The 23,778-nt window shown below is 54.8% G+C and overlaps 1 protein-coding gene across 3 annotated transcripts in view; it reads right to left on the bottom strand.

Moving 5' to 3' along the window:
- The window catches only part of GATA3 (GATA binding protein 3), a 29,283-nt gene extending 14,120 nt beyond the window's left edge, over positions 1 to 15,163 (bottom strand). The window contains exons 1-3 of one of the 3 annotated variants that reach the window (XM_064442771.1): positions 15,005 to 15,163; positions 5,250 to 5,863; positions 1,972 to 2,508 (exon numbers count right to left, since the gene is read on the bottom strand). In XM_064442771.1, the coding sequence (XP_064298841.1) occupies positions 1,972 to 2,508; positions 5,250 to 5,490 (778 nt within the window). In that variant the 5' untranslated portion in view covers positions 5,491 to 5,863; positions 15,005 to 15,163. Of the gene's footprint in view, positions 1 to 1,971; positions 2,509 to 5,249; positions 5,864 to 6,491; positions 6,728 to 15,004 lie in introns of those variants that run through there. The other 2 variants (XM_064442781.1, XM_064442760.1) reach the window with 2 other exon arrangements.
- Between the last annotated feature and the right edge of the window lie 8,615 nt (positions 15,164 to 23,778).

Genomic DNA, 23,778 nt, shown 5'->3' with positions numbered 1-23,778 from the left:
GGTCCAGGCAAGCCTCTCAGCTGCTTTGAGAGGGTTGAGCGGGGGGTTTTTTTCAGCTGTTTAGTTTGGTGGGTTTTTTTTTCTTGCACCTAATGACACTCCCAGCCCATCTGAGAGCAACAGAAGACCTCAGCTGGCCAGAGCAGAGCTAACTCAGCAGAGAGCCGGCTCCCCGCTGCCCCAGCCCGCGCTGCGATCGAGCAAGAGGCATCCGCACCCTAACCACAAACGGCAACCGTTTTTCCAGAGCCTTTGCACCAAACCCCTCTCCTCTCACTCCCCCAACAACAACAACAACAAAAAAGACATTTGCAGCCGTTTCTCCCTCTTTCATCCTGCAAAAACACCCCCTCCCTGCTTTTCCTCCAGCAGTAACCCCCTTTGTCTACGAGCTTCCCAGCTTGCTAAAATCAACTTTAAAAAAAAAAAAAAAAAGAAAGAAAGAAAAAAATAGGTGTTGCTCCTGGGGTTGGTTTATCACGAACCGCAGATGTCTCTCTAGAAGGCAAAGTAACAGAAAGTGGCAAAAGGAAAACAAGAGGCGGGGTAAGAGGGGGGTGGAGGGGGAGCAAGACGGTTTGAAAATACCGCGCAGCCGGTGCCCCGGCGGGAGCTGCGGCTCGGCGGCCACCGGGGCGGCCGCGGGAGGACAGCGCGGCCCGGCTTGCACCGGGGGCGAGAACAGACCGGTCCCTACCCCGACACAGCGCCCGGTCCGTCCCGGGGCCAGGCGGGAAGCCGCTCCCGTTAATACCCGGGTCGTTTTGTTCCCCTCTGGTTAAACGGGGCAGCCGCTCCGGGCTGTTTGAGCCTCTGTCCCTCTCTTTTGTTTCACTCCATCTCTCTCTCTCTCCTGCTTTCATGTACAAAACATACAGGTCTGGGTTTTTTTGTCACTCTAACCGCATCCGGACTCTATTAAAGTTCCTGGCGCTGGATAAACAATGCAACTGTCGCGTGCAGCAGTCTGAAAATAATTGGATTAGCTCAAACATATCAGCTAAATAGAGACAGTCCCTGCTCAGACAGACAGAGTAAATGTCACCCTGGAAAAACCCTGAAAACTGATCTCATTCATGCCAGGCAACCCTGCAGCAGCCTCCTCGGAAAAAAAAAAAATAGAGAGAGAGAGAAAAAAGGGGAAAAAAAGTTTTGACTAATCGCCCTTTCCTCTGCACACGCACACACACACACACAAACACACGCACCCCGGCTCACACACAACCCCTCGATGCGCACAAACGTCCAAGGCCGGAGCGTTCAGCCGCCGGGAGCCGGGGCCGCGCAACCAGCGCGCCCCCTGCGCGGAGCGCTGGGCCCCCCCCAGCTCCTCCCCGAGCGGTGCGGCCAAGGGAATGATCTTGGGGTCTTGCTTTGGGGGGCGACCGAAGACCCCGGCACGGAGCTGGATAGGCTGGGGGCTGCGTGGGCGAGCTCTCCCCACCGCCCCAGGAAAAAAACTCCGCGCATCTCGGGGCGCCGCATGGGAAGAGGCCCTGGGAAGAGTGAGGCGGAGGGCGGGCGGGGGAAGTTGGCCGGGATTTAGTACCCTTATTAAAATACAGAGAGATAGACTAATGCTGCGGTTCCCTCGGTTTCGCTTCCTCCTCAGGTGTCGCAGCGGAGCACAGGGTGTGCGCCCGGGGGCGCGGAGGGGGCCCGATCACCCGCCGGGGCAGGAACGGGGGGCGAGCGGGAGATTTGGGCCGGTGTGCCTAAGGTTGTACCCCCATCCTGGGTTCGACAAGGCCGGAGTTTAGTTATAAAGGCAGCAGGGCAACCTGTGGGGAAGGTAAATTTCCTTCTTGCCCCCCCGCCACGCCCCGGGGGCTTCATCACACGGATGCTTATGCGCATCCCTCTGTCTGCGGGGGGGCGGGGGGGGAGCGCAGCCTTTCGCCTTTCGTCCCCCCGCTTCCCCCAACAGCTTCCTCTCCCGAGCAAGGGGGATGAAGAAGCCAAAAGCCCTACCTGTGCTTGACCGTGCTTTCGGTCGCGATTTACACCCGAAGCCGGTAGGCGATCCTCCTAAGAGGCTACTGGGGGGAAAAAGTCCAGAGCCATATTCTGGGACATACGGTGGGTAGGTGGTGATGGGGTGATGAGCGGAGGAGGTGGCTCCTCCTAAAGAGGCCATGCTGCTCCGAGAGTGAGAGGACTCCAGCTTCATGGTATCGGCCAGGGACACCTGGTATTTGATGCATTCCTTCTCGTCCTGCCGGGTGGAACCGGTGGAGCCGGGGGTGGAGATGGACGGATCCGGGGATACATCTTTAGGAGGGGTCGGTGGGAAGGTGAAAAGGTGCGGGCTGGAGTGACCGGCGGATAAAGTGGAAGAGGAGGCGGGTGGGTAGACGGAAAGGGGTCCCGGTGAGCTGTGATGGATGGAGGTCTTGGAGAAAGGGCTGAGATTCCAGGGGGAAGCGCTGTGGTGGCTGCTCAGCGCCTTGCTCCCGTCCAGCCAGGGCAGCGAGCCGTGCAGCAGCGGGGGCCGGCACACCTGGCTCCCTGCTCGGAGAAAACACAGCAAAAAGCCCGTTACACCCCCTTTGCCAGCTCGGCGAGCCCCCCGTGGGGGTGCCAGGCTGTATCCCCCCCTCGGCTCCTTCCCAAAGGGCTCAGCGTGCGGGGGGAGCAAAGCAAATTCCATATGATGCAATGGACGCCCCCCTTTTAAAATTACGATTTTAAAGCTGCAATAACTCGAAACGGCAGCTCCGGTCCCGCTCAGACAGGGCAGGGCAGGGCCGGGGCCCGGGGTCTGGGACACCCCCCCCCCACCAGGGATGCCAGCCCTGGGACACGGAATTTGGCGAGCCCTGCTTCACCCTCTCCCTTTTCCAGGCAATCCCACGCGGACTTCGAAGCGAAGATCCTGCGTGAAATTGCCAAGCCTCGACTGCAGAAATGGGTTGTTGGGGTTTTTTATCTCTCTTAGCTGGAAAATAGTTCCCCGAATGCAGCCGTGGGCTATAAAACCTGGGAATATTCTGGCCAAACGAAGACGGCCAGAAGATCCCCACAGACCTGATAATAACCTTTCCAACAGAGCTGCTAAACTTTGCAAACCGCCGAGGTCATCTTCTTTTTCTCCACGAGGCTGCACGTATATGTTAGAGACCTTTTTTTTTTTTTCGTGGTGATATGGCACACGCAGAGAGTACCAACTGCCTCAAAAGAAACTCTCCATCCCCTTCTTAAGACAAGACCCTTCACTTGTATTTTAAAATACAGTCCTGGGCTTTGCAATAAAACCAAAATAAAAATAAAAATAAAAAACCCCACTAGATTTACGCATACAAACCTTGTTTTCTTTGATTTTAAATGCTCTTAAGGGACGGTACCTGATATTTTAAATTAATTGCTGCCCTTGCTAATATATCTATATATATCTATATATATCTATCTATACCTCCAAAGAATCAAATCTACCCAAATCCACAGCAAGTTGGACACATCGCTATAAGCTGAAAAAACACAGTTATACAACTGGAGGAGGGCAAGTTTGTGCCTGCTAATAAAGCCCTGGAAACGCATTGACATCTAGAGAGCCTTAACTTCTACCTTAGGTATCGTGATATGTGGGTAGAGACTGCTGAATATACAGAAGGAGAGATGCAAACACAGATCTACAGAGCCACAGACAGCTGAAGGGCTGGTGCAGTGTGGACACGTATGTTTGCAAGGGAACTTCGTGTCTAGAAAATCTCCAAGCTGGTTTTCATCGCACCAGACATTTGTGAACAATACTGAAAGTAACTGCTCGAAAGGAAGGGAAGGTGGGTTATACGAATAGAAAGGGTCAAGATTCATTATCTTCCCCAGGAAGTAGCATAGTAAATAATATTCAGGCTAGATCAGAGAGACCGCATTTCCACTTTCTGCTGATATATTGGAAAAAAGAAATGAAAAGAAAAGAAAGAAAGGACAAAGGCTGCTGATCCTTAGAAATAATTGTTTTAAAGGGACTAATAGCAGAACAAAGCAGTTACTGAGCGGAGCCTAATGCGGGCTCGCACTCAACAAGTAGCCGAGGGCTGGGAGCAGCCCCCTGAACCCGGCTCGGCTCCATCTCCCCTCGCTCGTCTCACTTTCTTCTCCTTGATTTTGGGGTGACTCCTACTGAAAACTTCGGGCTTTTTAGATTTTGCTCCCCCCGAGGTCACTGCCTGGCTTCACAAATCAGCATCTGCTTTTTTCCCCTCCTTTTTTTATTTTCCTCTTTCTTCTGTTTTTTTTTTTTTTTTAACCGTACAGGTAAACTCCAGCTATAGATAGTGGGTCTCTCTGATTCTTCATAAAAGATGGCACCAAAGCACTCATCCCTCCACTGCCCTGGGCCCCATCGGCCCCAGGTATTTCGCCTCCTCTCTAAAAGCTGTGACCCAGGAACAAAATTCACATTGTGGATCATTACCTTCCTGCAGGACCCTCAGGAAAAACACACCAGGTCTGATAACTAATTACACCAAGGGTTTTGGTTTTTTTCCTTTCTTTCTTACTTTTAACACACGCCGCGGTGGGGCCTGGGTACATGTGCAAAACTTTCGACCCAAGCCTAACAAGCTCACCAAGTGCGAATGAAATAGCCCAAGCGTGAGGACAGCAGGGTCATTTTCACACCCTCGCACTCCAGCTTGCTTTTCTTCTGCAGAGCAGCTTAATCGTGCAAAAACTAAACACCGTATGAAAACCCTACCTGTTAACCTAATTAAGGGGGGGTGGGGGAACTAAAGCGAAAGAGAGAGGGAAAGAGGAAGAAAACAAGAGAAACATGAAAGGGAAAGAAAGGAGAGTGAGAGAGGGGGAAAGGGGGAGAGACGAGAGAGGTGTGAGAGATAAAAGGCGAGGGAAAGAGAGAAAGGGGGAAGAGTATAAAGGAAGATATAGAGAAAGAAATAGAGAAAGGAAGGAAAGGAGGAAAGAGGGAAAGAAGGAAAAAGAAACAGGAAGAAAGAGAACGAGAGAAAGAATGAGAGAAAGAGAAAGAAAGATAAAAAATAAATAGAGACAGAAAGAGAAAGAAAGGAAGAAAGAAAGACAGAAAGAAAGGGAGGAAGCCTGGATTTTGATTTATTTCCAATAAGCCAACCCCCAAATCCACCCGTGACGTCGTTTCCCCGCCGGTAGGAGAGCGGCCGGGCTCTGCCCGACGGCAGCCGGGCCGCCGGGGCCGGGGCAGCGCGGAGCCGCCGGCGCCGGGGCCGGGACCCCCCCGTGGGAGCCGGGATCTCGGTGGGCGCACTCACCGTGGTGGGCCGTGGGGTATCTCTGCACGGTGGCTCTCACGGAGTTGCCGTAATAGGGAGGGACGGGGTTGCCTTGTCCGTCGATATTAAAAAGTACATCCACTTCCTCGGCGAGAGGATACTGCGTGGGGTCCATGTAGGTATGGCCAAGCGTGGGGTGGTGCGAGTCCGGGTGCTGCCCATTGAGCACGGCCGGGTGGTGGTGGCTCACCCACCGCGGCTGGTCCGTGGAGACCTCCATCTTCCGCGCTCGCTGCTCCGCCGCTGCTCTTCCTCCTCCTCCTCCTCCTCCTCCTCAGCAAGGCGCGGAGGGCTTGAGATAGGAGGGGGAGACGGTGCTGGAGTTATGCGGGGGGCGGGGGGTCGAAGTGCTCGGCGAGTTTGGGGATGTTTCTGATTAGGTTTGGTTTAAAGAGGAGGGAGGGGGGGTATGGTGATAAACGATCGATTCCAGGAAAAAAAAAAAAAAAAAAAAAGGTGGGAGAAAAGAATATAATAAAAAGGGGAAAAAGGGGAGGGGGAAACAAACAAACTCAGGGGGAAAAAAATCTCTCCGAAGTGAGATCCCCTCGGTGTCTTCCGCTCTTTTGCAGATGTTTCTCTTCTTTGATCACCTGTAACGAGAAAGAGGAAAGGGAAGGAGCAGAGAGAGAGAGAGAGAGAGAGGCAGAGAGAGAAACGTGCTTGAGAAGTTCTGAACTTTAGCACCTGACTTTTTAGGCAGGAACAAACCCATCCCATCCCTCGGCGGCCATCCCTGGGAAGCGCCTGCTCTGCCCTGGACCCACCTCTCCCCAGCGCCTCTTTCTCTTTCGCTCTCTCCCGGCTCGGAGCGGAGCCGAGCAGCTCTAATCGCGCTCCTGCCGCCTCAGCTCTTCTTACTCTTGGGGTTGGGGTTGGCTTTGGGTTTGGTTTTTTTTGTTCCCTTTTTATTTTTTCTTGTCGTCGCGGTTGTTTGTTTATTTGTTTATTCGCTCAAGTTGCACCTGAGAAGCTCCAGTGGCTTAAAGCCGGTGAGAACTTGTGCCACTCGCGGCTCTGCAGCCCAGAGTCACTTTGATTGCTCATTAATTATTATGCAACCCAGAAAGAGGGGAAAAGAGAAAAGGGGGGGAAAAAAATATCGAGGAGGGGGTGTAAAGCGATGGGGTGGGGGTGAAGGGAAGGAGCGAGGAGAAAAGGAGGGGGGAGAGAGGTGGGGGGAAAAAAACCGACAAGTTGCTAAAGAAATTCCGCACAAACCTTGGTGGAGAAGCAGTATGTGACCCAGGAGGGATGAAGCTGAAAGTGCTTGATCAGATTGTGCTCGCTCGCTCGCCCTATTTTTTTCCCTATTTTTTTTCCTCCCTCTCTTTTTTTTTTTCCCTTTTTTTTTTTTTTTTTTTTTTTACAGGGAAGGCATTCTTTCTGAAAGGAGCAGGATGGCGCCAGCCGGCTCAGTGCTTACAGACAGCTGTGGCGAGACGCAACTTAAGGAGGTTCCAGTGTCATAAGCCCGGGGGAGGCGGAGCCTGTCCCCGCCTGAGGAGGGGACCGGCGGGGCGCACCGGCCGCCTCCGCGCTGCCCCCGCCGCGCACCCGCGGGAACCCCCTTCTGCCAACTTCTTTTAATCACCCCCCCCGCCCCAATCCCCCTTTTATTTTTTTTAATTCTCCCTTTTTAAGGGGGGAAAACAAGTTTTCCCGCTGGCCGGGAAACTGCGAGCGGCCGCGGCGGGAGGCGGTGCGCGGCGGGGGTGGGCTCGGCTTCTCCCGCCGCCCCCCCGGGGGATGCGCGGAGGGACCGGAGCCCCCCGGGGCGGGGGGGACGGGCCAAGCCGGGAGCTGCCGGCAGGTGCAGGACCTCCGGGGGGCCAGTCCTGAGATAAAGCCGCCGGCGGGCTTAGAGCCGCTCCGCCGCGTGAAGGACCTAAATGATATTTTTCTTAAGGATATAAGCGCGGAGAAACGGCCACAGTTGGAAAAAAAAAATACGATTTTGGGGTGGTTGAGGATGTCTGGTGTTTTTTCTTTCTCCCCTCCCCGGCTCCACCGGAGACCCCAGCGGGGCTCAAGCAGGTTCGGGGGGGCTCCGGGCGGAGGGAGGGGGAGGCTGCCGGTCCGAGGTGGGGCTCGGGAGGGGCCCCCCGGCCCCCCGCGGGCCCCGCGCCCCCAGCGCCGCCCGCCGCCCAGCAGGGGCCGCCGCCGCCGCCGCCGCAGCCAATGGGGGGCGAGCAGGAACTGGGGCGCCGGCCCCGGGAGGCGCTGATTGGCCGCCCGCCCGCGCCCCGCCGGCCGGCCCGGCCGCTGCCTTGAGCCAGGGCATCCCCTAGCGGCACCGGCGGCGCCGCGGCGCGGCCCGGGGCGGCCCGGCGAGGCGAGGCACGGCTCGGCACGGCTCGGCCCGGCCCCGGCCTCCCGGCCCGGCCTCCCCGCCCGGGGCACCGGCCGGGGGACAACCCCGGGACTGGTGGAGGGAGAGGGGGGTAAGGAGGAAAGAACGAGGAGCGCAGGGACGAGAGAAAGGGGGAGAGAGAGAGAAAAGGGAGAAAGAACGAGGAAGGGGGGGGGAAGACGCGGAGAGAAAGGCAAGACAAGCAGAAAGACAGCAAGAAAAAGGAACTAAGAAAATAAAGGAGAAAAGAAAGGAGAAGATGGAAGAAAAGAAGAAAAAAGAAAAAAGGAAAAGAAAATAAAAAGGGAAAAATCAAAAAGTAAAATAGGTAACAAGGAAAAAAGGAAACAAAAGAAAAAGGAAAAAATGGGGGGAAAAAAGAAATAAGGAAAAAAGAAAAAGTAAGGGTAAGGAAAAAAAGAATTGACAAAAAAGAATTAACAAAACAGAACTAGAAAAAGTCACTTACAGGGTGCCCTTGCGTGCCGACTCTCCGCACGGCGGCAAGAGCGCGTCTAACCCGGCTGCGAGAGGAAGCGCCTCTCAGGAGTTTTTAATCCAGGGGGGTCTAATTAAAACCGGGGGCTCCGCGGCCGCGCTGCGCCGGGGCCGGCGCCTCCCCCGGGCCGGTCTCCGCTCCCCGGTGCCTCCGGCAGCGCCGGTCCCCGCCGGGCCGGGCCGGGCTCGGCTCAACCTGCAGCGCGGAAATGCCTCCCCGGCCGAGCCGCTCCTCGACGGATGCTCCGGCGCTTTGAGCCCATTTTAAACCCGGTTTTAAGCCCACGGTGCGGCCCATCCGCTGTTGGGCGTGGGGACGGAGAAGCACCGCTGAGGTGTCACGCTTCTCGGCGGGGACGCACATGTACTATATTTATTTTTATTTAAAATAAGCCGTCTGGGGCAGGTACCAAAGCCGGGGAACCAGCCGTGCTTTGGGGTCGGTGCAGCCCAGCCGGGGGGGGCGGGGGACGGGGACACCGGGGAGACGTGCCCGGTTGGGAGCTCCGGGGGAGCTCCCGGTTGGGAGCCCTCGGTGGACAGGCCGGGATGGGGGCTGCAGGTCAGACCCCCCCCGCCCGGGATTGTCCGGGGGAGCGGGGAAGCGGGGGGGGGGCAGCGGCGGGGCCGGGCTCGGCGCTGCCCCTCGCTGTCCAGCCTCGCCGACGCCACCGGGGCCGAGCCCCGAGCCCCGACCCCCTCCCGCCCGGCCCCTGCCCGGGGGGAGCCGGGCACCGCTCCCGGCAGCCGATTAGGAGGACGGGGGAAGAGGGGGGATGCTCATGGCCCTCCCTGAGCCGGGGGCCTTCACTCGCTCCGGGAAAACTCTTGTTCCCTCCCCCCAGCCCCCGTTAGACAGGAGCCGCTTTGCCCACAGGAGGGAGGTGGCGCCCCTCCTTTCCGTACCCCAGTTATTGGGGTGCACTGGGGGGGGGAAGTGTGTGGGGCGGGGGGAACCAGCGCGATCTCTTCCGCTGCCCTTGCCGGGATGCCCCGCCGGGTCCCCCCGCACCGGGCGGCCCCGCGGCCGAGCCCCCGCCGGCCCGGCGGTATGGGGGTGCCCCAGCACCGTGGCGGGTCCCTTGCCCACCCTTCCTCTTTGGGGGGGCGGGGGGGTGTTTCTCTGAGAGGAGGACAGGAAAGAGGGGAGCATCGTATACAAAACATTTATTTACAGGCAAGAGGCAAACTTCCCCCCCCCCCCCCAGCTTGGAGCGGTTTATGGCCGTGAGGGCGATGGGTATCCCCGGGATTTGCCCCTTTATCCCCCTCCCCAAATCCCCCCAGACCCCACGCAGATGCTGCGGGAGAGGGTGGGCTCCAGCACTTGGAAGAAGTCACTTTAGAAAGAAAACTCTTTTAACACCTGGGGTGGGTGGGGGGGGGGGCTGTCTTAGTGCCGAGCTGGGATCTTTGGGCAGGTGAGCTGAGATTCCCACCCACCCCCCGCCCCCCGCAGTTCCAGCCCTGGGACCTACAGCCGTGGGATCACAGGAGGGGAATTTCCGTCTAGAGGTCACAAAATTGCTAAGCCATCGAGAAAACGTGCCTTTGCCCCTGCCCAGGGATAGGGGGAAACCGCTCTCCCTCAGCTGTTTGGAGGGCATGGAATGTTTAATTCAAGATAAAATGAATAAAGTAAATTAAATAGAATAATAAAATAAAATAAAATAAAATAAAATAAAATAAAATAAAATAAAATAAAATAAAATAAAATAAAATAAAATAAAATAAAATAGGAGCTATACCAAGTTTGACCAGTGGCGGGAGAGAAGAAGTGGGGCCAGTCCGGAGGGCCCCGTCCTGCCCCGACGGGAGGGGACAGGGGGTGGCACAGCGTGACCCTGCGCGCCGCCTCCCCCTCGCAGCCCCAGCCCCAATTTCGTGAGGAAGACACCCCCTTTCAAATCAAGTTTTCTCAGCCCGTCCCTGCATTTTAAGCCCGGCCTCGATAGCCTCAATCTTATTCCCTTCCCAGCCGGGTGGGAAACCGTGGTGGGGAAGGCAAAAACATCTCCTTCTTAAAAAAAAAAAATTTAAAAAGAAGCAAACTCATCATTTCGTCCCCCCTCCTCAGATTAATCTGGGCTCCCCGGGGGTTTTGCGGGGGGCGCTGGCCTTGACCGTCCTTTTCCCAGGCTGTGGCTGCAGATCCATCACCTCGCCGCCCCCGGCAGCCCCCAGCAGGGTTTCCAGTGGCAGCTCGGCGTTAATAGGAGCCCATTGTTGGAGCAATTAGCCCCAAGCTCGCCACCAGCCGCCAGATAAGGCTCGGGGGCTCGGGGGTTAATTCTGCCGGGCGGGGGGGGCCGGTTAGGGCTCCAGCATCCCTCCTAGCTGGGGCGGGGGGTGGGGGGAGAAAAATGGGGCTAGTTTTGGCGCTAAAAGTTTCGGAGGAAAAATTTTTTACAAAAGTAATTGAAAGTCCTAAAAGGACTTTCATTTAAAATTAAAAAAAAATATTATCAGCAACAAAAAAAAACAAACTCGGGGAGACGGGGCGGTTACCCAGCCCACCCTCCCCTAAAAACGAGCAGAGTGCACTAAAGCCGCTCCCCCCACTTTTTTATCCTCCAGGTCTTCCTATTAAAATAAGACCTAGGGGAGTTTTTCTGGTGCCGGGACCCGGGGCCACCCGCTGCCTCCATCCCCATCGGTGCCCATCGCTGCGACTGGCACCTCGGGGCGGGGACAGGCAGAGAGAGCCCCCTCCCCCCCCCCCTTTACCCCCCCTTTTCCTTTAGCCCCCTTTTAGACGACAATTGACTGAAAGCGGATTAAGTTACGTTTGCCGGGCTGGTTTTTTCTTTTTCTTTTTTTTTTTTTTTTTTAAACAGGGTACCAGAATAGTACAGGTAAAGCTGTACAAACAGCCGGGAGCGACGAATCGGAGGGTTACGGAGAGGACACGGCCCAGGGCAGAGCTCCCTGATTTTTATTTTTTTTTTTTTTTTACCATTTTCTTTTCCCCCCCTGTATACACCAACTTGCGGGAGAACCCGGGGTCGTGTGGGCTCAGCCCTGGCAGCCCCCGGGGACAGTCCCGGGCCTGAGGACGGCTGGGCCCTGGGAACGCTGCTGAGATAAGCTCGGGTTTAACAAAGGCGGAGAGAAGAGGGAATATTTTTGTTTTCCTCTTCTCCCCCACCTTGTGAATCAGGCAGGTATTATGATGCTTCCCCAAGGGCACCCCCCCCTTTATCAGTAAAACGAACCACAACCCAGCAAAAAATTATTATTATTATTAATAATAATAATAATATCCAGAAGAAAGAGAGACGCAGATACTAGACTCCCTTTCTCATCCCATGTGAGCCTTCCCCCTCCGCTTCAAAACCAGCCACATGGGTGGTTTATATTTTTTTTTAACTCCTTTTTTTGTTGCTGCTGTTGTTGTTTTTAAATACATACATCTATATTTCCATTCTCTTCTAATAATTCATTTATCTCCCCTTCGCGAAGATCGGGAGGAAACATAAACACATGCACACAAAGAAGTGCCGAGCCATGCAAATTCCGAGAGAACAAATCAACGTCTCATCACACCGGGGCCAATTTTTTCTCCTTTCGTGAACCACCCCCCCCACCCCACCACGCACACACACTTTTTTCAGCTCAAATGATGTTATTTGGGGGCGGGGGGGGGGGGGGGGGGGAAGAGGGGGAGAAACACTGCTTTGCTCAAGAAAAGAAATTCGAAGAATTAAAATTGGGAGGAGAGAAACTGGGGCTTTTCCTTCCCCTCCTTCCCCCCCCCCTCCCCTTCTTTGAAGCTGAGAGGAGGGCGACTGCCCCGGGACACTGCAGGAGTGGGGGGGGGGGGGGGAAAGGTCTAGGAGAGATCAAAAACCGGCTCCGCAAGTCCCAGGGGAGGTCTCTGCCCCCGACACATTCCCCAAACTGCGCGGCAGAACCGCGGAGAGGAGCCGGGCGTTTTGGGGAGGGGGGAAGCCGTGTCACCCCTGCTGCCGCTGCCCCGTCCTGCTCCGGGGTGGCAGGCAGAGCCCGACTCCCTTCCCTCCCTCCTTCCTTCCCTCCTTCCGTCCTTCCTTCCTACCGCGGCACAGCCCCAGTTTCAAGATCAACCCGGTAAGTCCCTTTTCTCCCTCCTTCCCCCTCCCCGTTTCCCTTTCTCAGATAGCATAGGGTTGGCTTGAAAAGGGATTCTCCTTCTCCCTTTTGAGTATTTCCCCCACTTTTCCACCTTTTTTTCCCCTCCCTTTTCCTCCCTCTCCGAGCCGCCCGGGTCCCTCCGCGGCGCCAGGCAGCGCTCCGGCAAGGCTTCCACCCGACACATTAAAACAGTAAGAGAAGAACAAAAAAAACCAAAACCCTATAAATCCGCCTGAACAGCCACTCCAAATTAAGGTGAGGGTAAGGAAATGAGCATTAGCAAAAATAATGAAAAAAAAAAAAAAAAAAGAACATAAAAAAGGGGGGGGAGGTCGTTTTATTTCGGGTTTCTTGGCTTTGCTTTATCGCCCAGGACCGTTTCGAGCGATAGATTTGGCGGCGGATTGAAGCGAAGGCAAAACGTCTTGCGGGCTTTAAACCCGAGCCGCTCCGTTTTCTTCCCACCCCACGGAAAAAGGTGAAGCTGCCGTCGAGTTTAATTACTTTTCTTATATTTTTTTTTTTTTTCAAAAGAAGAAATTACCCTGGGACTTAGATAAAGCGGAAAACACAAATCGCCGGGCGGGTGGCGTGAGAAGAGGCAGCAGAATTAATACCAGCTCCTTGGTGAGGAGCGAGGATTTAATCCCGACCTCTCGGGATTAAAACCGGAGCGATTTGCTCCGGGAAAAGTCCGGCTGCCGTTATTTGGAGCTGTCCCCGCACCCCCAGCACCCCCCAAAATAAAACTCCCGTGCCCAGAGACCCCCCCCACCCCCGGTGGGACCCGGCACGGCACGGCCCAGTGGCGCACCCCGCTCCGTAAAGGGGGTTCACGTTTACAGTCTCACGCTCCCAAATTCAGATTGTACCGAGGATCGGGGGGTGTCAAAACCCGCACGATTTCTTTTCGCACTAAGGAGGAGACTACATCACCCCAAATCCCCCTGAGGTGCCCGTATAGGCACCCTATAGATGCTCTGTGTGTGTGTCCCCCAAGCCCAAGCAGGACGGAGATGCTGCCCGCAACCGGGGGGCGAGCGGAGCCCCCAGCCGGGTCCCCCCTTCCGCCGCACCCCGCTCCCTGCCTGCCCCTGGGGGGAAGAACCTCGACACCTTACCCCCCCCCCCCCCCCCTTGAAATTAAATCACCCCCCTCGGCTCTGGAGAAAAAAAATAATAACCATCCCCTGGGAGAAGGAAGCGCTTTGCCCCAGCCGGGAGCAAAGTGCCGGAGGGGACACCTTCCCTCCCCCCCTCCACCCTTCTTCCTTCCCGAGAGCCTGTTTCTCCTTTCCCGACCCCCCCACCCCCACCTCCGGGCTGCCGGGACCCCTTCCGCCCCCCCGCCTGCCCCGGTGGCCGAGGATGCCAGTCCCGGGGCTCCCGGGGAGGGGGCGACCGGTGTCTCCCGCCGCCCAGCCTCGGCTGCCCTGCTCCGCACCTGCGGCCCATAAATAATGGAGAAAACAAGCAGGGCCGGTGGTTATTAATTATCCGGTTGCATTAAAATCCGTCACCCAGAGCCCTGCCTGTGCACGGACACGTGAAGGTAAGAGGAGGCGAGGTGGACGGATGGATGGACAGACAGACATTTTTCTCCCCTTTCTGTTTTGAAGATGCCCAATGACAGCTAATTTATTTCTGGGCATCCCGAGCCGTTTCCAGGCTCCCTCTTGAAATACCTTCCTCCCAGCCTGAAGGGTGGAAAAAAATTCCTACGAGGTGGGGAAATCAAGCGAGACACCTAAATCCAGGGGTGTCGGGAGAGAGGGGGAAAACTCTCCTCGTCCTTGGGCACCGAGTCCCGCCGGACACCCCGCGGATACCCCCGGCGGGGCCGGGACCGAGAGCCGCCTGGAGGGTGGGAGGGCCGGGCCGGGAGCGGACCCTCATCTTCCTCCTCATCCCTTAACGGCACATCTCTCCTCCGCGGCTAGGGTTTGGGTTTGCAAGGCATAAAAATGAGGAATAACTACGGAAAGGGGCGGCAGATCACCCTAATTAAATCCTATTACAAGCATAGCGTGCTTGCTATATATTATATACGCTCTATTTTAGCACGAGTATATATAGTGCTAAATATATACGGTATATATTACGTAGTCTACGACAGGGACCGACCCCGCACAGTCAAATCGCCGTCGGTGGGTGCCGGTATGTGGGAAGGAGATGGGAAGGCAGGGGTCGTGCTGATCGCAGCCTCCCTGGCCGGCACCCACCGACACCCCTGGGTACAGCAATATAAGCGCTAGGCATACGCGGGTTCGTATATACCCCAAGGTGTATATATATGCGCACAGGAAAGCAGGGGCGGAAAGGCCCCGATCCCTCACGGACGGATAAATCCCTTCCCGCCCTGACACGGATATTTCACATCCGCGGATGACAGCGCCGTGTCCCGTCTCCCACCCCCGGCCATCCCAGCCTCGCTCCTTTTTGCCTCCGACACCCCGGGGGTAAAACAGCTTTTTGGCCCCCCTTCCCAAATTCCCGGGGCGGGGCGGGGGGGAAGGTGGTGGTGCCTTTTCCCAAGGTCACCGGGAGAACCCGACTCCCACCCACCCACCCCACGCGATAAAGGGGGAGGGGGATTCGGGTTGAGTTTCAAGCCGGCGGCTGCTGCCCTTTGAGCCGAGATGCCCATCCTAATTCCCTCCACGTGGAGAAGGAGTGAAAGGAGGAGGAGAAGGAATTAAAAAAAAAAAAAAAAAGAAAAAGAAGTGGCGGGGACGGACACACGGACACACACATCGGAGGATTCACTGACCTGGGCAGATGGTTTTTATTCTGTCCCGCTCCGCTGGAGCTCTCAGGGCCGGCGTGCGGGAGGAGCGGAGCCGCGGCGGCGGCTCTTGGCATCTCTCAAGCTCCCACCGAGGGGGAAAACCTGGGGGAGCCGCATCCTCCAAACGCCCACCCTTGCCCTTCTCCTCCTCCTCCTCCTCCTCCTCCTCCTCCTCCTCCTCCTCCTCCTCCTCCTCCGGGCTGGGCTGAAGATCAGAGCTCTTCCGGGTTGGGAAAGGGCAGAGAAAGAGTGAGAGAAATGTGATGGGCCATTTCTTTACACACCCATTCCGGGAATCACGCGGGGCGGGGAGGCGGGGGGGGTCGGGGGCAGGGCCGGGGGCTGCGCCGGGTCCTGGGGCTCGCAGGGGTGTGAGCGGGGTGTAACCTGTCCCGGGAGCGACTGTCACCGCCCGGAGCCTGCGACAGCCGCGAAGAGAGAGGGAGAGAGAAAGGAAACAAAAAAATGTAATTAAGCGTATGATCACACCACTAACGCCGGGGCTGGCTGCGCTTGCATCGAAAGCTTTCGAGGAAAAACGGTGACATGAGCTATGAGGGGCTGTTTCTTCTCCTCTGTCCCCCCTCCTCTTCGGGAGGGACTTTAATTGACCCTATTTCCCTTTGTTTAAATTTTTAAAATTATTATTTTTTAATTTTTGGTATATGTGTGTAAGGCTCCAGGATCTGGACAGAATATATATATATATATATATATAATCCACACGCATCCCCTTGCACTCCGAGAGCGGGGGGGCACAGACCCCATGTCCACCTTGTCCCCCTCCCTTCATCGGGACGAGGAAGGCTCCCGACCGCGGCACCTCTGCAGGGAGACACCGACCTTGGGGGTCGGCCCCAGCCCGGGGGGGGTCTGTCCGTCCGTCCGTCCGTCCGTGTGCCCCACCACCACCGGTGTCTGTCGTCCCAGAGCTGGGACGGCTTGAACCCAGGGCCGATCTCGGTGCGGAGCGAACGGGAGGGCCAGGAGGGAGCTGCAGACCCCCGCCCGCTCCCCAAACCCCTCTCCCCATGAAGACCTGAGGGTTTTCGAGGGCTGGGGAGGGGGTAGAAGACAAAAGCCCCCCCACCCCGGCTGCTGTAGGGCCGGGGAGAAGCCCGGGAGCCGGGCCGTGGCCGTGCCGCAGCCCCCGGGGGTGCCCCAAATCTTGCAACGATGACGGACCGGGAGGGTGGGGGGAGCTGATTTTCCACATTTAACCCCCTCCACTCGTGTCAGTCCCCAAAACCTAGTGCTGCAGTCGTCCCACACCCCCGGCCTTCATCCACCGGCAGATTTGCTCGCAAGGAAACTTCCCCGCGGTTTGGGGATGCGGGGTTTTATCGTTAAAGGTGGGTGCTCGTTCCTGCAAAGCCCCCCCGGGGGTGCGGGTCCCGCCACCGAAGCCGGACAAGACCCGGAGGACCACCCTGGGCGGGGTGGGGGGGGGGGAGACAACCGCATCGCCACGGAAATCTCGTCCCGGAGCGACCACGCTGTTCCACCGGGGTGGGCAGCAACTTCGTGGGGAGGGGGGGAAGAACATCCCCCACCCCCCTCTTTTTAACATCAAACCCACATCCACCACTGGCGTGAAATGCTCCCACGGGAATAAACGAGGAGTGGGTTGTTCCCAGGACTTAAGGTACTGGCAGCACTCCCCAGGCTCCACGAGTGGGAGACCCACGCGTGGTTTGGGGGCAGGGGGGGGATGCAGAGCCGCACTCCCTGGCCCATCTCCCCGGATCCCGGCGGCGCTGAGTCCCGGCGAAACTTAGAAACGGGGCGAAAATTGATCACTTGGGGAAAGAAAAAAGATATATATATACACACACACACATATATACATATATACCCACTCCTGGTCTGGAGGGATATTGCGGGTTTTTTTTTCTGCTGACGTTGGGAGTTCGCTATCTCCGCTTCTAGAGTGACTCTGTAAGGTGAAAGGTAACGCGATCGCCTCCCAATTCTATCTTTAGAAAACCCATTCAATTAAGGTAATAACTTAAAGCTCATTAAAGCCGCGAAGGGAGCCTTCCCGCAGCGAAACACCGATGGCACCCCGACAGCGGGGATGGGGTGAGGGGGGTGGGGGGGGCGGGTTGAGCCCCTCTAACCTCGCAGAGAAATGTGTAAAATTAGTATTTTACAGCCACCGGGCTTGTGTGGTTTGAGCCGAGGAACCGGGGCTAAATCCCTGCATTGGTACGGGGTAGAAAAATAAGGAGAACACAGCTAAAATCACTCGGGGTGTGTGTTCCCCACCACCGGGCAGGGAAATTCCCTGGGAAATCTTTTGCTGGCCACGATTTCTGCTCCCCCAAACAGTGCTGCGGGAGGGAGGCGAGAGCAGCGTGGGAGAAATATTGCCGGATCCCTCCAAAACTGCCCAGAAAATAAGGGGGGGGGGGGGGGGGGGAAGAAGAAGGGGAAAAAAGAAGGGGGGTGAGGCAGCTGGATCTGGGATGTCTGAGCACATCGTTGAAGCGGGGGCGAGGTGGTAAATGAAAAATCAAGGCTCCTCTTGGAAAAACCGCTTGGGAAGCCCACGGAGATGGAGTCCCTGCACTATTGTCACTATTCCCCGGGCTGGGACTTGCTGCGGGGGGAGAGGGAATTTGGGCAGAGGCGCAGGCGCATCCCCACTCACACCCATACCCCCCCCCCCCCCCGCCCCCGCAGTCACCCCGCACCGTGAAGTTCATTTCCAGCTACGATGGCTGGTGATTCAAAGGTTAAACATAACTAATGAGGCTTTAAATGGCACCCGAGGTTTATCATAAATATCACAGACCTTCCTTGATGCCTGCAGTTTAGGTCCGAATATCCATTAAAAGCAAGAGTCAGGTAGCCAGAGGTCATTTAAATAAATAAATTCATGCGTGTATATATACACACACACACTTTTTTCCTTGTCTGTGCACATATATATGTAGGTTATATATGCACGGTGTGTGTGTGTATAAATATTCCATGGAATATACATTATTTTCCTCGTGTTTTCCAACTCACTAGGGGAGCCTGTGATTCTCCGAGTGCGTGTGGCTAATCCCACCTCTTGCTCTCCTCCTGGCACACATTTAGACGCGTATACGCCGAAATAAATACCTACACACACACACAAAATCGATTTCGGCTCCGCCTGAACCGGGGTTTGTAGTCGGACCCTCCATAAATATAACCCGTACGTTATTGTTATGATAACCGGTTGCAGAAAGGAGGTTGGGGGTGTTTTATTTGCTGTCATTAAACTGCCTTGGCTGCTCTGGAGAGAAAAGCCACCCTTCTCTGCCGCCACGCCGGAGAAAAGTTGTCAATAATCAATAATTTCCCCCTCCCCGGCTGGAAAACACAGCCTCAGATAGGTTATTTTTTTCATATCATCGTTGCAATCTTCATTTCCAAGGAGCGGGGAGGAAGGACCCTTCGTCTTGGGCTCCCCAAATCAGCCGCTTTGGCATCGATCCTGCGCTTTGTGTGCGCGGAGTATATTCGCTTTAAAACGATTTCCATTAAACGTAGCCTCCTACTTTGGTAGGATCGACCTAATGACTTTGTGCGGACGGTGGTGAGGGAGAGCGGGGCTGGGGGGGGACCTCGGAAATTCAAATAATCCCCCCTCCTCCTCCCCTCCGCCCACATCTTCCATTCACCCAAATCAGGGACTTTGGAAATAAAAGTCAAATCCAGAGCCCAACAAACAGCCCCGGTTGCAAATTCCAATCCATTACAGCCAAGGTGCAGAATATATTTATAAAAATATATAAAGCACGTGGAAGTGGAGAATTTTAATTAAATCTTACTGCGGCTCTAACAACATCGAAGTGATATTTCATTCGGAGCCCGCCTCTTGCTTGTGTTTTATAGCGTTTTCTTGCCTCTGACTTTATTTAAAATATTAGACGAGGTACAGAATTATAAATGACTCTTTCCTTATCTGTGCTGCTCACATATCCAGGATCAGAGGAGCTGATTAAGAAAGAAGTCAGAGGCAACGTTGGATTCATAATGATTCGGAATAATGAATCCTTATCTCTGCTTTCCAGATTATCACCCTTTCAGCTCCCAATGTTTTGTTACATGAGATAATTTATTGCATCTAATACATCACAATGAATCTGATGGCGGAAAGCGATGGGCAACGTTGGGGGAAAAAACCGGGGGTCCTTGGTTTAGTTTAGTTTTATCCGGGGGGCAGCGAAACGGGATTTTTTTTTAAGTTTCTTTTTTTTTTAATTATTGGGAAAATATACGGATCTGATAATAATAATAATAATAAAAAGAAGTTGGGGGGGGCTGAGGCGCTTTAATTAGTGTGTCACTTTGAGACTGAAATTAAGAAAATCGACCGGAGCTTCTCCTCTCGCTGGCTGCGAGATCCTAATTTTACATGATTTATTTTTTATTTAAGGGGGAGATAATACATCATAAACATTGAATAAAGCACGGAGCCGGGTTAAGATAAAACACAATTTGCAGCTCTTTCTTCCCCCCCCCCCCCCCCTTTTTTTTTTTCCTAAAGGGAGGGCTGCCAATAATGTTCATTTTTTTCTCCCCGCCCCGTTGCCAAATAAATACATGCAGAGCAAAAAATCGATAAGATTTCTGCTAGGAGTCTCTCCCCTCTCTCTCCCTGTGTCTCTGCCTCCCTTTTTTTTTTTTTTTAAAGGCATTTCTCATAAACTGGAGAAACTCCGCGGGTTGCTTTGTATGCAAATGAACGCTGCGCTGTGTTTCTGGCTGCAGAAGTGAAAAGGAGGTGGGGGGACATTCACCTGAAATTATTGATATTCCTGTGCCCGAGGAGGGCAAGATCTGCTGATATTTTGCTATATTTAAATATATTCGTTTGAATCCTTGAAGGGAAGAAGCAGCCGGGGTCTGCCTCCTCACCTGCGCAGGGAAAAGATGCATTTCAAACATTTTCTAACCCTCTTTATTTCCCTCTAAGGGGTGGGTTGGGGGCGGGGGGGGGGGATTCCCATAGAAATAACAACTCAACCCAAAAGTTAATCTGGACTGAACAGCGGCGTGGGGCAAATCCGACACCGGCCCAAGCCACCCCCCCCTCAAAAACCCCGCCGAGGGGCCGGGGGATGCTCCGGACCCAGAGCATCCCCGCCTCCTCGTGCCTTGGACAGCACCGGCGAGAAAATGGTGCCTAAAAACCCTCTTCGCGGTCAGTTTGCTGCGCCTCCCTTTTTTTGATTTCCTTTTTTTTTCTTCTTTTTAAATTTTTTTCCCCTTTGTGTACAGGCACTCCTCATCCTAAAATTTCTGGGGACAGGTGCTGGCAGCCCTGCTCTGCCTTGGTTTGAGTTTCCCTGGCTCCCTCGCATCCCTCCCTGGCTCCTTCGGCAGAGGGACGGTGTTTAATCAGTAACCAGGTCTAGCACGGGTCCCCTTTTTTTTTCCAGGAAGCGGGAGACGCTTCTGAAACGAGGTTGAAAAATAACTTGTTTTTCCCCTTTGCCCAAAGGGAAAGGCTCCCACCTGGGGTCTTGAGTGGGGGGGACCTTCCCCCCCACCCGTGTGCGTGTTGCAGCTGCAGGTTTCCCTGCTATTGGTTCAGCGTTTTATATGCGGTGTTTCACAAGCCCCATCCGAAGGGCAATCTCTGCCTCCCTACTCTTCCTCCACTGTCTATTCCTCGCAATATTTGTCAAGGAATTTCAAGTATCAATTATATCCGCAATTTTTGATCCTCCCGCCCCCCCCCCCCCCCCCAATTTGAAGTGCAGATGATTTGATAGGAATATACATATATATAATACCGGTTCTCCCTCAGATGAATTTATTGGACCGCGTCCCACCCTCAGCTGAACATTCAATATTCCAGCATTATCTCCGCACTTAAACTCGCTTTCTCCGTTTCTGTGCCAAGATAAATTTGCATAATATTTGCAGTTGTAATTAGCTGATGAACATCTCCCAGCCTTCCCCTTTGTTTTCCGTGCGTTTGGTCTTCAATTGATGCCACTTTTGATCTTTAATATTACAGTATCCCGATAGAGTATTTTATATCTTATCTGCAGCGCATGGAAGTCGCGCAGAAAAGGGGGGGGGGGGGGGGGGGGCGGAAAAAAAAACCTGGAGAGAAAGGAGAGGGAGGAAAAGGCACTGAACGAAGCTGAACTAATCAGAGTTTTCGAAAGGTTGCTTCGTGAATCCGTAGTTACGGGGCAAACGCGATAAATGTGGAAAATTAGAGCCATTTAAAATAATACAGGGCTTGCTCAGGTGAGGCACCGCCAGCATCTCTGCATCCCCCGAGCGGGGCGCCGGCGGAGCCGGGGTGGGGGGCACGGGGCGAAGGGGGGTCCGGGGGGACGACAGTGTGTGTCTGGCCGTGTCCCCCCGCTCTGGGCTCGGGGACCTCGGGGGGGAGGCGCCCCCCGGACTTTTAGGGACTCAAGCACCGAAGTTGGTTGGGATTTTTGGTGTATATATCTTTTTTTTTTTTTTCTTTTTTTTTTTTGCGGGGTTGGGGGGTGCTTTTCTTCAGGAGCAGCCCATGCTCGCTGCCCGGTACCCCCGAGTTCCCCCCCTGCGCCCCAAATCCCGGAGCATATCGAGTGAGCAACTCCCCCCCCCTCCCCGGGTCACCTCCGCTCGCAGAGTCGGGAGTAAAGGATGTTATCACGTCGGGAGGGTTATTAAACCGCTAATGAATGAGTGTCTGTGAGACTCTGGACGGGCTGGAGAGACTGCGGGAGGGGGGCTAGGGGGGGAGAGGAGGCAGAAAGACTCGATCTTCATGCCAATCTCTGGAACAAATAGCTAACATTTAACGTTTACACCCTGCTTGGCGACGAACTGGCGCTCCACGGACCCCTGATCCAGGCTAAAATGTCCAGAAAGCCTTTGGAGAGAACAAGTTCCTAGCTATCAGGTTCTTCTGATCTCTCTCCTCCTTTCATAGGGCTTTGGTTTCAGGCTGGACTTGTCCAATGTCTGCTTTACCGCTGCGCGCTCCTAAATGAGTGTCAAGGAGGCAAATATCAAATAGCAGAGAGGTCAAGGCGATTTGGTTAACCGTTGGCTGGGCTGATGGCTTTAAACTTGTGTGGGAGGCTGGGGACGTGGCAGGGGGGAGGGACGGAAAGGGGGGAAGGAGTGGGAGCCGAGGGGAAATAAACCCGAGAGAAAGGAAAGCAAGGAGGGGGGAAGGAAGAGGATGGAGTCTGGAGAGAGATGCGGGGCTTGGAGAGCCCCAAAAAGCCAGAGTGGTGGTGGAAGGCTATGGAAATCCTTGGTGGAGGGTTTACTGGTGGCTCTGGCTAGTCTGGGAGTGTCCCTGTCCATCGTGGCGGTGGGGGGAGCATCTGGGAGCATTCGCACAATGCCTGTATTTTGATGGCATCTACCTTTGAGCTTGCGCTTGATCCCGGCTCTTTTATATGTGAGGCTGCAGGGTGCGGGTGGGTGCACCCCAAATGAGCGGGTGCAGCCGTAGGGGGGGGGGTTGATTTTGTAGCACGTGTGTGGAGGGGACCACACGGTGTTTGTGTACCCCAAAGATGCGCCTGAGGAGGTGTGTTTGTGCCAAGGGTGCCTGCGGGCAGGGCTGGCCAGGAGGGCCGAGTACCTGCATGTGGGTTTGCGGTCCTGGGGGTGACGCGGGGCACGTGGCGTGTCTTGGCCTGAGGGCTGCGAGGGGGCTGAGGGAGATGCCATAGGTGGTGATGGGGGTATGGCAGGATGGCGGCAGGTGAAGAGCCTGTGCACGTATGGAACGTATAGGGGTAGTTGTAAAGCAACTGTGCCTGTAGCTGAAGCACAAGGTGTGAATCAGCTGTGGGTGTAGGATGAGCTGTGATGGGGCTCATGCAGGAGCATGGGTGCTGTGCCGATGAGTGGGTGTGAGCAGGATGCGCTGGGCGATGAGCCTGGGGAGGACCTCAGACTGTGGAGGGCTGGGTGATCCAGCAATGTTTTTGGGGGGCAAATCCCCTCCCCGAGTGCTCTTGCACTTCCTAGTGTGGGGGCAGGCTGGGCGGCTCAGGAAGCAGCAAAGATGCCAAAGAGAAATTTTACTTTCCCTGTAATAATCATCTGCTTAAAAAAATAAATAAAAAAGAGAGAGAGAATTTCCTGGAAGAGAAAGTTTTCTATTACTGAAGCAGCCAATGAACAGAACAAATACTCACGGCCTTTTCCAGCCACACTCCTCAGCTATGAAGCTGCACAAGCCCTCCCTTCCCAGCAATCGCATTTTGCTCCTGACATTAGCAGAAAACTCACTCTGGTCCCAGGTAATGTAAAGCTCGTCAGCTGAATCAAGGCAAACAATCGCCATAGGAAATGTGTGCACAGCTACACACGGCTGAGCAGCGCCGGGGGTTGTAACTACCAGAGAGTTTGCAATAGCTAAAACCAAGAGGGAGCTAATCGTGGGTTTAGTTCCCATGCCCTTGACCTACAAGCTGCAGGGCCCAGGAGTGCGACACTGATGGAAGACCCACCAAGACCCTCAGTCTAAAGCCATCGTCTCCATATCGCCCCAGCTTTTGCATTGTGGGCATGTTAAAGTGCAACAATTCCTTCTGCTCTCCCTTTTGGAGGTGCATGAAGGAATTCAGGGGGTTCGGCCTCTGGGCTGTGTTGCAAGAACAAGGGATGCCATCAGGGACACTTCAACGAAGCTTGGTGAGGATAGGAGAGAGGACAAGCAGATTTCAGGATCAAATATGCATTTTGGATTATTTTTACTTTTTTTTCTTTTTTATTCTAGTGTTTTTCATTTGCTCAGC

The sequence above is a fragment of the Phalacrocorax carbo genome, chromosome 1 (assembly GCF_963921805.1).
Source record: "Phalacrocorax carbo chromosome 1, bPhaCar2.1, whole genome shotgun sequence".
In the NCBI taxonomy this organism is placed as follows: Eukaryota; Metazoa; Chordata; class Aves; order Suliformes; family Phalacrocoracidae; genus Phalacrocorax; species Phalacrocorax carbo.
Note: the sequence above shows the minus strand (reverse complement) of the source record. Positions and strands in the feature narration are given on the sequence as shown.